Source organism: Meles meles, chromosome 2 (assembly GCF_922984935.1).
Source record: "Meles meles chromosome 2, mMelMel3.1 paternal haplotype, whole genome shotgun sequence".
Taxonomy (NCBI): domain Eukaryota; kingdom Metazoa; phylum Chordata; class Mammalia; order Carnivora; family Mustelidae; genus Meles; species Meles meles.
This window is the reverse complement of record NC_060067.1, coordinates 49,096,639-49,109,149: the sequence shown is the minus strand read 5'-3', so window position 1 is coordinate 49,109,149 and position 12,511 is coordinate 49,096,639. Positions and strand designations below refer to the sequence as shown.

Below are 12,511 nucleotides of genomic sequence, written 5' to 3'. Positions count from 1 at the left end.
AACAGGATGGAATCTCGCCTAGTCGCTACCCCTGCGCGCTTAATTATGTATTACTCGCTACTGGTAAAGTAGCCTTTTGCAAAGTAAAATGTTTATTTACACAGCACTAGTTTCTTGTGTCTTGTTTCTGTTTTCAATATTATACTTTTCGAAAACAGTACTGGACTGCTGTTGTCAGTCTGTTGTGGCAAAGAGTAGAGAATGAACTCTATTTTATTGTGTCTTGTGGTTCTCAGATCACCCCTTCCTTCTTATACCCAGCAGAAGCAAACTGTCAGATTTGGGTCGGGGAAAATAGAATAAAGAGTACGGAGCTGCTAGGCCTCAGCCTGCAGTGGGTGCGGCAGGTTTTAGTGGGCTGGCAGCAGGGGATGGTGAAGAAAAGGCAGGAGGCCATGGTCATTGGTGGTGAGGTTGTGTGAGGGGCTAATGAAGCAGCCAGGGAGATTGCCACTGTCAGATGAGCGGTTTGGGCTGCCTCTGACAGATATTTTTCTCCTAATCATTTGGTTTACTATAACTTTGTGATTTTGTTTTTGTTTTTCTTCTTGTTTGAAACCAGAAAGTCCTTTGCTGTTTCCTTATTATCCTCGAAAATCATTGCATTTTGTGAAAAGGCGGATGGAGAACATTATTGATCTGTGCTTGCAAAAACCAGCAGTAAGTTTGAAAAAGCAATGCATGCCTTTGTGGAGGAGTGAGAATATCTACAGTATGGGGTTTACTTATGTAAATGGTCATAGTTACTAAGGTGAGCCATATGAAATGCTCCTGTTCACCCTTTGGCTAACAAAAATGGCAGGTTCATTGGGTTCACCCTAACATTTCCTCTTACTGTTAGTTTCTTACATAAACTAAGAAGTAAACAAATAAGGTTATTAGGAATGTTGGTATCCTTATTATTTTATTTGCTCCTAGAACAAACTTCTTATAAACAGTCTCGGCTAGAGAGCTACCGTGTGTCTAGCTTACGCAGGAGGGAAGTAAGATGCCATGAGATGCCGTGAGAGAAGGGGATGGGCTGGGTGTTCTTAATCTTCTATGCATACTTCTTTCTGGTGCACTTTTCAGAATTTCTTCGGTCTCTTTTCCTTGCTGTTAGAACTGTCATTGAAGTTTCTTGTGTGAAAGCTTGGTGATCTAGATGGTTTTTTACTAGACTTGAATAGTGAAGGTCAGGTACTTTCTGTAGAGTACTTGTGTGTATGTAAACGCTTTAATTGTACTTTTAAAAATCTATTTTATTTAGGATGTCATTGGAAAATCGATGAATCAAGCAGTCTGTATTCCATTATACAGGGATGCTAGAAGGTAATTCTTTTTACTTTTTGGGTGGTAAAATTTAGTGGCCAATTTAATTTTTTCTTACCTTTTTTTCTTTTCTTTTAGTCAGGACTGCACACGCAGATTATTCAAATTTCCTTTTCTGTAAGTGTGTGTTTCTTCTTGTCTCATAGGAGCAATACAGTTTTGTTCTCTGATGTGATAGCCAAATACCGTGTTTTGACATTAAATTTTTTTCCTCAGGTGGAATAATAAAACCTCAAATCTACATTATCTTCTTTTTACTATTTTAGAAGATTCACTTTATAAAATGTGCATTTTAAGGAGACATACTGATATTTCCCAGTAAGTATTAATCTAAAGTTGAGGTAGAGAGTGAGATTTTATTATTTTTAGTAATAAATGTAAAGCTTCCTTATATTTTGGGGTTCAGTTAAGCTACCTTATGAGTTTAGGCTTGCCGGTGCACTGTTCTTAGTCTTACATTTCACATCATTGAGATGATAATGCCAAATCACAAGCTTCATGATCCCTTTTGATTCTAGATTATTAATTTTGTACAGGTGTAGTTGTGACTTGTAGGATTTCTTTAGCATTACGAAAAATAAAATAGCAGAACACTCAGGATTATATCTCATGAACTTGAAGCATTTGGAACTGTGGTTTGGGTTCCTTATGGAAAGGATTTTAGCCTCGGGTTAGGTATGCCGTTCATTAAACAAGAGGCCTGCCTGTAGAGACTTCTTTTGAGAATCTGAAGTGAAAGTTCTAAAAAATAAATCACGTGCAGAATACCATTAATATCGTAAATGGTTTTTAATCTGAATTTGAAGGAAATGTTTTGAGACCCGAGATGGGCCAAAGAGAAATAATTTGGTTGTTCCCAATTGTCCTTAATTTTATAAGGTATCAGTGAGTGACTAAGATTTAAAACGAGTTGCAATTTTGATGTCGGTTTGTGTATCTAGGGGTTTAAATTAGTTGTTGGTTTTGCGAGTGAGCATAATGGTATTTTGGGTCTGGGACTTGGCTGTTTAGGTAAATATACTAACTCTGACAATCATGTTCTTTCAAGCATTTAGATTATTGGGTATCCAAGTTGTTCCACAGTCTTTTTTCCCCCCCTTCTTTCTTCAAGATCTGTAAGTAATGGACTAATTGCTATTAAATTTGGGAGCTTCACGTATGCCACAACCGAAAAAGTGAGACGAAGGTAAATCTTGAATCTTGTTTGGATGAAATTATATACAAATACAAATGATATGTGCATATGTTTAATTATAGAAATATGGTCAGACTCAGGTACAGTGATTATGTTATGCTTAGGAGGCCTTTGTAACTTGCAACAGAGTGCACAGGATTGCTTACATAGCTTATACTTCGATTGACTTAACAATTGAATAGAACCTTATTGCCCTTCAGGAACTTACATAACTGTGGTTTCCTGTGATTAATACTTCTGAGCTCCCCATCTGCTCAGAAAGCAAGATGACTCCAGGGGGCATGTGGCTGAAGTTGTTGTTACAACCAACAGTAACGTGTGGTGGCCTCATTCTCACTGCTCTGGGATGTTCTTAGAATATAAAAAGGTAACAGTAGCAAAGTCATCCCTGAGGCTGTGGAGTGGACACTCCTCACAGGCCAAACCTTTTCTCACTCTCTTTTCCTTACATAAAAGGAGTTTTTTATGATAATGTCTTTAAAGTTGTTGTGACTTTTCCTCTGTCAGTCTTGTTTTTACTTCTCAGTCTAGTTAGGCCTGTTTATTTAGCCAGTATATCTATAAGGTGCCATTCCTGGAATTTCCACAGCCTTAAGGCCTGACTATTGGTATCAGGAGTTTTCTGAAACTGTGAACCAACCTCACCCTCCCAGATTTTTCTTTTTACATGGTGACCTGTTTTTTAGGGCCTACTTCTGTTTGTGAATAATCACTGCAATTGGTAACTGATTTTAATGCAAACTGATGATGTATTTCCAGTGTATGATTATAGAATGTCACTTGGTTTTTGTTGTATTAAATTTTTGCGTGGTACCGTAATACTTTCTCAGTTGTCCCAATCATCTATGATGTAACAGAACGTCATTCACTTCTAGCGCCTACAGCTGCTTAGATGCACAGTTCTATGATGATGAGACTGTAACAGTCGTTCTGAAAGACACCGTGGGGCGCGAAGGGAGAGATAGACTTCTGGTCCAGTTGCCATTATCTTCAGTGTATAACAGCGAGGATGCTGCAGAGTATCAGTTCATGGGGGCTTACTCTACAAGGTAACTAACTCATCAGTAAGAAACTTGCTGACGAAATAGTTACATGCTTTTGAATGTGTATCGTACATTGTGGTTCCTTAGGTATGCTAGGCAGTGCTTACTAGGGATAGTAGGAAAATCAGCTGGACAGAAGTACTATTTTTTTTTTAAATACTGGCTTCAACAGCTCTCCTGACCTTTTGCTTTGCTAATAAATCAAGAGTATTTGGTGAAATAAAGTGGGGAATTATTTGGAGTAGCGAATGGGACTTCTGTACTATTTTTAAGGTTAGCTTGAACCCCAGTTAATAACAGAATTAGTTATTTTAGATTTGCTTCTATTGGTTTCCTCCCAGAATCAGGACTTCAGTAGCCAGTGGAGGTACACAGCCAATTCTAGAGATGGCTTTAGTTTTCTTAGATTTAAGTGAGTAGGTCCCTTCTCTAATTAAAAAATTTGTCTGTTTGCTTTCCTTGAGCAGGAATCAGAAACCTTAGTTAAGATGCCATTCTAGCTATTTGGAATTGCAGTATTTTCCCTGTATAAAGTGGCTGATACGGAACTGGGAATGTTGGTAGAAAGCAAACCCATGGTAGATCCTTATATTACCTCCTTGTAAACCAGAGAGAAGATCGCCTTTTCATTTTGGGGTTGGATTTTTCCCTTCTCCAGGCTAGATGAACAGTGCAGTGCTATTCCCACACGTACCATGCATTTTGAAAAGCATTGGCGATTACTGGAAAGTATGAAAGCACAGTATGTTGCTGGGAATGGTTTTCGCAAAGTGTCCTGTGTGGTAAGTATTTACAGATTGTTACTGACTGAGAGTAATGGGAGGAAGTGACTTTGGATCTATAAGGTCCTTTCAGAAAGTGTAAACATTTCATGGTGTATTGCTTTTATTGATTATGAACATGTTGTGGTCTTAGCTATGTAGCTTTCTCATTCTGAGAAAGTTGACTGAGTAATGCAGTTCTAGATGTTAATTAATTATTTATTTTTTAAAGTGTCTTGACACCCAGCCTGGGGCTCAAACTCATGACCCTGGGATCAAGTATCTCCTGCCTTTGCGACCGAGCCACCAGGCACCCCTTGATTTCAATTATTAGGAAAATTGTCACTATTGTATATAGAGATCCTTTTATAGCAAATGAGGCTAAGTTTAGTGATTTTGTTGTAAATCGATGGAAAATAACTTTCATACAAAACCATTTTTCAAACTTTTGATTTCTTATATATTATTTATTAGTTCAGCCATTAATTTAAAGATTCTTTATTTGACCTTTTCTTCTCCAGTTAAGCTCAAATCTCCGTCATGTAAGAGTATTTGAAATGGACATAGATGATGAATGGGAGCTTGACGAATCTTCGGATGAAGAGGAGGAAGCCAGTAATAAGCCCGTGAAGATAAAGGAAGAAGTGTTGTCGGAGTCAGAGGTTGAGAACCAGCAGGCCAGTGCTGCCACATCTGCTCCGGAGATAGTCATCAAAGTGGAAAAACTTGACCCTGAGCTGGACTCCTAATCTAGCTTGCCCTGATTTTGTATGTCCTCATTATGTCAGGAAGGACATGGAGGATGGGTGAAGATGTTTTGGATCACTTTTAATTTTCTTTGTATAACAAAGAAATAAACCATACATTTTATTTTTCCTTATTCTGCTTCAGCTTCTCTTAGTAGTAGAGTCATTATGATAGACTTTCTTTTTGGTGAGATTTCTTCTTAATACTGTGTGCAGAACTCATGTTTAAAGAAAACATAAATTGAGTGTGAAGAAAATTTCAGTCTTTTCTGTTAAAAGATAGGTATCAGGAATCATTCCTGTATCAAGAAGAAATTACATTTAAGTAGTCATTCATCACTAGAATTTTTGATGCCTTTAGTATTTTAAAAACATAGATATTTATTCCTTTTCCATCTTTCCCCTTCTAGTTGATTCTCAGTCTCCAGAATGCTTTCAAAATTATATTTTCAAAATTATACTGCTTTACTGTAATGCTAAATAAGCCAAAAGATGGGTACTGTCTTTATCATCTAAACAGCAAAAACACTGCTTGACACCTACGTAATTATCTTCTCATTTTGTTACTGGATTTGAGCTCTGAATACTTTGAATTGGCAGCTCTTAGATGTGTCTTTTTCCTCTGTTTAGAATTGGCTAAGGACACATGGTGGCTTTGTGTGCAACGTCTTATAAACACAAGAAATGTGGATCAACTTCGCCTAATGTAGCATTAGTGCAAATGAGCTCCTATTGATTTCCTGGTGCTCATTCCTAAAGTTGAGTAGTGTTCTCATGAGACTTTCAAAGCGTTTCCGTTTTATATATGAATTCTAGTATCAGTTCATCGATGAATAAAAGCATCACTTTTTAAAGCTTTCAGTATCTTCAGGCAGGAAAATGCACTATAACCACATGAGTGGCTAACTGCCGGATTCTGTGTCATTTGTTTCTTTCATAACACCCGTTGCACTTGGAATTTAGGTACGTCATGCTTTAGATACTCGAGGTGCCTCAGTTGGTCTGATCTGTGTTGGTTTTGAAGGGAAAACTGAAGAGAAGCCACTATTGTGTGCATGAGTTTGGCGATGAGAACTATGATCTTCAGGAGCCCAGCTCTGTCCGTGTGTGGCCTGGCACATAGCAGGCCTCCAACTTGCTTAATAATAGATGGTTTACATCAGTACTTTGTAGTGGTTGGTCAGTTTCATGGCATGGTGCAGATGTCTTGAATGAGCTTTTGTGAGCAAGAAAGGTAATCTCTCAGGTGACATTATAGCTTGTTAGAATGAATTACAATTTCACAATGAGCCACCAGTTCATTAGACGGTAATCTGTCCCATGTGACTTCAGCATGAAATTTATAAAGATTTTTTGATATGTACACGCTTGCTTTCTGCAGTTCCAGGCTAGGGATGAATTGAAACTAATTGCCTTCATCTCAAACCAGGCATCAGTACTAGTTCTACTGATGTACTAACTATCCCTTATCATCAAGTTAAATAATTGTGAATCATTCCTAATTTTAGGAGGAGTGCTTTTCCATTAATGATTTAAATGATTATCATAAATAATTTAGGAACTGGCTTTGTGTTACACCAAAGCAGAAAATTTGAGCTGATACCTGAATTCCTTTTTAAGTTTTAGTAATTGTGCAGATAATGTTTTATTATATTTTTAGATAGAGGCTATGATTTCCACACCATTAGAAACTTTACTTTTAATATTTACAAAGAATTTGAGCATTATACACTATCATTTCTAGTTTATTTAGCAGATGCTGAATTTGAGTTTTGAATTGAGTTAATGACAAGAAGAGTAGGACATGTGGGATCCTGGTCCCTGACCTTCAGGGGTCAGTGGGAATAATCGATTACCTATCTCACTGTCTGAGGACTAAATGGGTGTTGTAGAGCATTGTGGTTGGCCCATAGGAGACACCTGATAAAGATCAGCATTTATTAAAATTCTGCGCTGCTCTTTTCTAGGATAAAATGTGTTGATATTTTAGGAATTCAAATAGCAGCCCTCCTCACCTTTTTTTTTTTTTTGGTGCCTGACTTAATGGGACTATGATAATAGTCTGGCTAATTCTCTCCCTTTGTAGGGTTTTTTTTGGGTTTTTTTTTTTTTACTTTTTTCCAAAAAAAATTTTACACTTAGCAAAATGCTAAAACATTTTCTCTTCTTTATTCAGAGCACTTGAATATAAATGTGAAGAAAACTATTCATTATAGAATAACCTTGGGTTTATGACCCCATAACTAGGGAATGTCTCTTAGATATAGGTACAGATACAGATGTCTGAGTTAATCTAAATACTTGCAATTCTTGAGGAAATCCAGCAAGCAGACGTGCTAAATACCTCTAGAGAATGCTATAATTGAAATCATGGGTTGCATGAATTCTCCAGGGCAAATCAGTTTCTTTGGCACCTCTTGCATTTGTGACAGTTTGTAGACTGATTGCATTTATTAGAATATGCATCTGACTGTCCAACATATCATTTTTAGTTCTCACTGAGTAGAGGGAGATGGTACTTAGGATTATACCAAGTCAAGGTCACAAAAACCTTAACAGTATGAGAGTAAGGATTATTTTAGAGCAGGCAATAGTACATGAACTCTTAGGAATATTCAGTTTAGAAATTCTCACTTATTAAAGGGTTGGTTTTAAGTAAATGAATTGTATGTAGATAATGTTTTTCACTTTCTGGGGTCACTGGAACAGGATCTTACATGAAGCACACACCTATCACATCAACATTTCCTGGGCCCATGATTAACAATGCAAATTAATAGGCGCCACCCAAGACCACCCAGAATGTGGAGGTAGGGCCCTGGCCTGCATTTTTAACCAACTCATCTGATCCTATGCCCACTACAGTTGAGAACCTTTGTAGTCTATGGAAGCTATTTTTTAATAATTAGATATTTATCATTTTTTAATTAAAAGCTGCTCCCTTAGATGCATTGGAAACATTATTTTTTCCCTACGAATGACCCTGATGTGATTAATTTTACATGCAACATGCTCACGGTTCTGTAAATCTGTTTAAACGATGGTGAGCCTAATTATCCCGAGTCTGTGCACTGCAGCATGTAGAACCCAATCCCGGAAGGCCACATTTCAACCCTAAGCTCACGTTCCATGGAATGATAGATGCCCAGTGGGTCTGTGTGCCGAGATGCCAGGCAGGCCAGCCAATAGGTGATTATTACTCATAAATGACACCCTGGCTCTGGGGTGTGTAGTCAGACTGAACACACAGTAACCCAGATGCTAAGTGGATTGTGTGGTTACTGCCGTCCAGATGACCAGTCCACCCTGCGGACGCGACTGCCTGACGCATGGCACCAGCTGCATAGATACTTTCAATGTTAAAGCAGGGAGTCAAGTTTGTAATTCGTGCCTCCTCCCCTTCCAACTGCCAGTGTTCCCATATTCCCCCAACCAGGCTGGAAAACTTTAGGAACTGTTTCTATTCAGTTCTGTATTCCTAATTCTTGTTCCAGAATGACCATTATTATTTTAAGTTGTATTTTTTCCCCCACTTTTCAGATCATAGAGCGAGAAGCAGATTTCCCGCTGAGCAGGGGGCCTGATGAGGGACTCCATCCCGGGACCCTAAGATCATGACCTGAGCTGAAGGCAGACACTTAACCGACTGAGCCACCCAGGCGCCTTTGTAGAACTGGGTATTTAGGAGCCCAACCAGATACTATGAACTGGCACCAGTGACTGTCAGCATGTCAAATGATGCTGCGAAGTCTTCTCACAATGATAACACGTTTTCCTATTTTCCCTTCCACCACTTACTTTGCACCACTGTGCCCTGCCTGTCTACTGCAGGAAGAGGTATGAAGGATAAAATTTAATATATATGGTACGGTTTGCTATCTTAGGCTGTAAAGTCAAGATCTCTGAGTCGCAGAGTGGACATGGAAGGGGCAAAGACCATGGCCGTGGGGTTCTGTGGGGTGTAGAGCCCATTCTCTCCCTGCTGGGGGAGGAGCCATCAGAGGAGACTTGGGAAGAGTGGTCCCTAGAAGCAGGAGGAGACCCAGGTGACGCCTTTAATGGCAACCCAGTCAGGGGAGCCTTCAATCACGTCAAATGCTGCCAAGAAGTGGAGGAAGGGAGTGATGAGGATTGGCTATTATGTCTGAACACTTGAGTCAGTGGTGGTTGCATCTGGAGCCAATTTCAGTCTTGTGAGCATGTTCCCCAAGGCTTGGCAGCCCCTGCAGTCTTCCCTGGCATCATCTCGGGGCTCATCTTAGTTTTCTTTCCCCTTCTTGGAGGAGCTGGATTCTTTCTGCCCCAGAGATTTGGGACGTGCCTTTTGCCAGGAATGCCCTTCTCTTACTCTTGACTCTCAATTCCTCAGGCTATGTCATTCTCAGAAAAACCCACTGAGATTTCAAGAGTCTCTCCTCCCCTCCCCCATCATGCCAGATGTCCCAATTTGCACATATGTCCTAATCAGGTGCTTATTTTATTGCCTAAATTAGATTATAAACCCTGTGACAGAGATCATGCCCATTTTGTTTACCTCTCTATATCCAGTGCCTACCAGAGTGCCTAGCACATAGTAGGTGCTCAAGAAATACTTCCTAACACAGAGCAAAGTGGACACTGGTTTGAAGTATGAAAGATAAATTATCTTGAAATTTTAACAACAGGGGCGCCTGGGTGGCTCAGTGGGTTAAAGCCTCTGCCTTCAGCTCAGGTCATGGTCCCAGGGTCCTGGGATCGAGCCCCGCATCGGGCTCTCTGCTTGGCGGGGAGCCTGCTTCCTCCTCTCTCTCTGCGTGCCTCTCTGCCTAGTTGTGATTTCTCTCTGTCAAAGAAATAAAAAATTTAAAAAAAAAAAAAAAAGAAATTTTAACAACAATACAGTGCTTTGAATTTGTTCACAAACAGGTTGGACCCCCAAATTTGCAAACTGATTGACAGATTACATTCGTCTCCTTAAATACTGCCATGGATGGTCCAGGCTGCACCCACTGAAAGTGACCATTACCGATCTTCCAGGAGCCTGCCCTCCAACCAAATACTGGTGACCTTACACCCATATTTCCAAATCAGGATCCCTAGTTTTCAGCCTCCACATAATTTTTAAGGGCCTCTCTTTTTGTAAGCTTAAGAAATGATGTATTTAAAAGATGACTTATAGTTAAAAAAAAAATCAGTCATGACAACAATGGGTGTGGTTTCTCAGGGTGGTGGAGCTGGTGGCGGCAGCCCGGTGAGAGTGGATGTAGAGCAGGGGTGAGGTGAGAAGCAGAGGCCACCCAGAGGGGCAATGCACAAAGAGTTTTGCTGCAAGAGTAGGAGGGGTCATGGATGGCATCAGGAAGCTTCAAAAAAGACCGATGACATGGAGGCATAGTTAGACATCCACAACAGTGACGTGCTGAAGGGTGAGAGACTGGCCATGTCTAGAGAGAAGGGGAAGCGTGAGAGTGAAATCCTTAAGAAGCCCAAACATTTGAGACCCAGCGACCAGGGGAGATCTCAGCGCTGGGCTGGAGCACGATGTCCCTTGCATCCTAATGGGGGCCGCATGGGGACAAGGGTGGGTGGTCCATACAATTTCCCTTGGGAACTTAGGTGTCAAGGTCTCAGTCTAGAGCCCCGAGCTGTGGCTTCCCCCTGCTTGCTGGGGAGGTGGGAATGTCGAGGGCGCCCAGGAGACCTGTGGTGTCCATTTCAGGGGGGTCCAGTTCATGGGATCTTCTTCTCCACTGGGGCGTTGAGTTTAATCCAGGTTGGGGTTTTGTCAACCCATTAGGACCAGATAGAGAGGGTGAGGGGATGGGGAAGGTAGTCACCCTGTGACAGGGGCAGGGGGTTGGAGGGTGGGGAATTGTGGGATTCTGGAATCAGTGTTGGGAGGACAAGGAGAGATGGTGGCCAGAGAGGGCCATTTTCAGGGACTGTTCCAGAACTGATGGAGCCCATGTGTTTCCTGCAGGGCGACTGTGGGGCTGGGGGCTGCCCCCGGGAATGAGGGACTCACTGGAGCCAGGTGGGTCAAGAATGGAGGAGCCGGGATTTGGGAATGGCTATGACAGTCCCCGAGCAGTGACAGCTGTGATGATGGGGAAGGAGGAGGGCATGGACCAGAGGTCGCCTGTGAGTGGCGAGGACAGGACTGAGCACAACAGCAGAGACGGGAAGCTGTCTGTGCTTCCAGAGGCCAGGAGGGGGTCAGCAACTCACTTACTTGGTAGGTGATGAGGCTGGGATTTGATCCTAGGCAGGCTGAGGCCATGCCAGCTCCCAGGTCCCATGCCAACTGCCCCAGAGGAGCTGGAAACAGATAACCATGCTGCGTCTAAGATGGCCGTCTGGCCGAATCCTGCCCTTGGTGCAGGGCTGCTTGCGGAAACAGCTGTGTGGTAGAGCGTGCAGGCCACGAAGGGACTGCTTCAGGCTTGAGGAACCTGGCTCAAGGGCCAGACAGGGCCCTGGAAGAGCTCAAACAGAGCCATCTGCCTGCCCCACTGTGCGGAGGTGCTGGGCAGGGCCTGCTGGCTCTGGGTCGGCAGACCTGGCTCTGAGAACCTACAGGTCTGCCAGGCTGTACGTGAAAATCCCTGTGCTTGGGGCTACAGGCCTTCTGGGGCCAGGTCTGAGGCCTTCGTCATCCCAGTCTTTTCCTGCACCTGTGGACGTCCATCCCCTTCATACGTCTCCACCTGCGGCTTGTCTAGGTTCTCCTATGCAGACATCTGTCCCAGAGGAGGAACAGCATGGGAAGGACTGCAAGGTCCCCTAGAATCCTCTGATGAGCTCTGCAACCAAGGCACTGCTATCCTTATTATAGAAACGAAAGTAAGTTCAGAGGGCTTTGCTGTGTCTCAGACACACTCTTAGGTGGTGGAGCCCAGAGGCAACACCGACGATCTGAGCCCAGGTAACAACGATTGCTGACCGTGTTCGAGGTCTTAGGAGGCACTGTGCGCTGTGCCAGCAACCGCTCATGAGTAATGCACTGACGCCCACCATGGTCCTGCAAGGCAAGTGCTCTTACTGACACCATCCCTAATTCACAGATGAGGAAACCGAGGTGGAGGGCAGTTTTCTAACCTGTCCATGGCAGTGACACGGGCAGCAGGGGGTGTGGTGGGGGGGTGAGGCCAGGCGGTGCAGGGCAGGACCCTTGCATCTGGGGTCTGGGTTGTTCCGCGACCCCTCCACCTCCCTGCCAGCTGCCTTGCCCACAGTTGTCTCCTGAGCACAGTCTTCCCTCAATGGCCCGGTCACCATCCTGTCTGTGCCACGTGGACCAGATGACGACGCACCTTCCGCTTAGGCCGAGCTCCTTCATTCAGGATTGCTGTCAGCTCTGTGAGCAGACAGGCTGCGAGGTGGAGCAATGCTTTTCCTCCTACTGAATGGGGGTGGCATGTGGTCCAGCCAGGACGCGAAGCCCAAGTTCTGACTCCCAAGAGGAGGGTGGTTTCC

At 42.7% G+C, this 12,511-nt stretch overlaps 1 protein-coding gene across 1 annotated transcript in view; it reads left to right on the top strand.

Moving 5' to 3' along the window:
* ANAPC4 (anaphase promoting complex subunit 4) overlaps nucleotides 1-5,912 on the top strand; it is a 36,721-nt gene extending 30,809 nt beyond the window's left edge. Inside the window, exons 22-29 of the mRNA XM_045997089.1 lie at nucleotides 563-660; nucleotides 1,250-1,311; nucleotides 1,390-1,428; nucleotides 1,528-1,629; nucleotides 2,423-2,497; nucleotides 3,382-3,555; nucleotides 4,208-4,331; nucleotides 4,832-5,912. Coding sequence (XP_045853045.1) covers nucleotides 563-660; nucleotides 1,250-1,311; nucleotides 1,390-1,428; nucleotides 1,528-1,629; nucleotides 2,423-2,497; nucleotides 3,382-3,555; nucleotides 4,208-4,331; nucleotides 4,832-5,059 — 902 coding nt within the window. The 3' untranslated portion in view covers nucleotides 5,060-5,912. The remainder of the gene's footprint in view (nucleotides 1-562; nucleotides 661-1,249; nucleotides 1,312-1,389; nucleotides 1,429-1,527; nucleotides 1,630-2,422; nucleotides 2,498-3,381; nucleotides 3,556-4,207; nucleotides 4,332-4,831) is intronic.
* The last annotated feature ends 6,599 nt before the right edge of the window (nucleotides 5,913-12,511 follow it).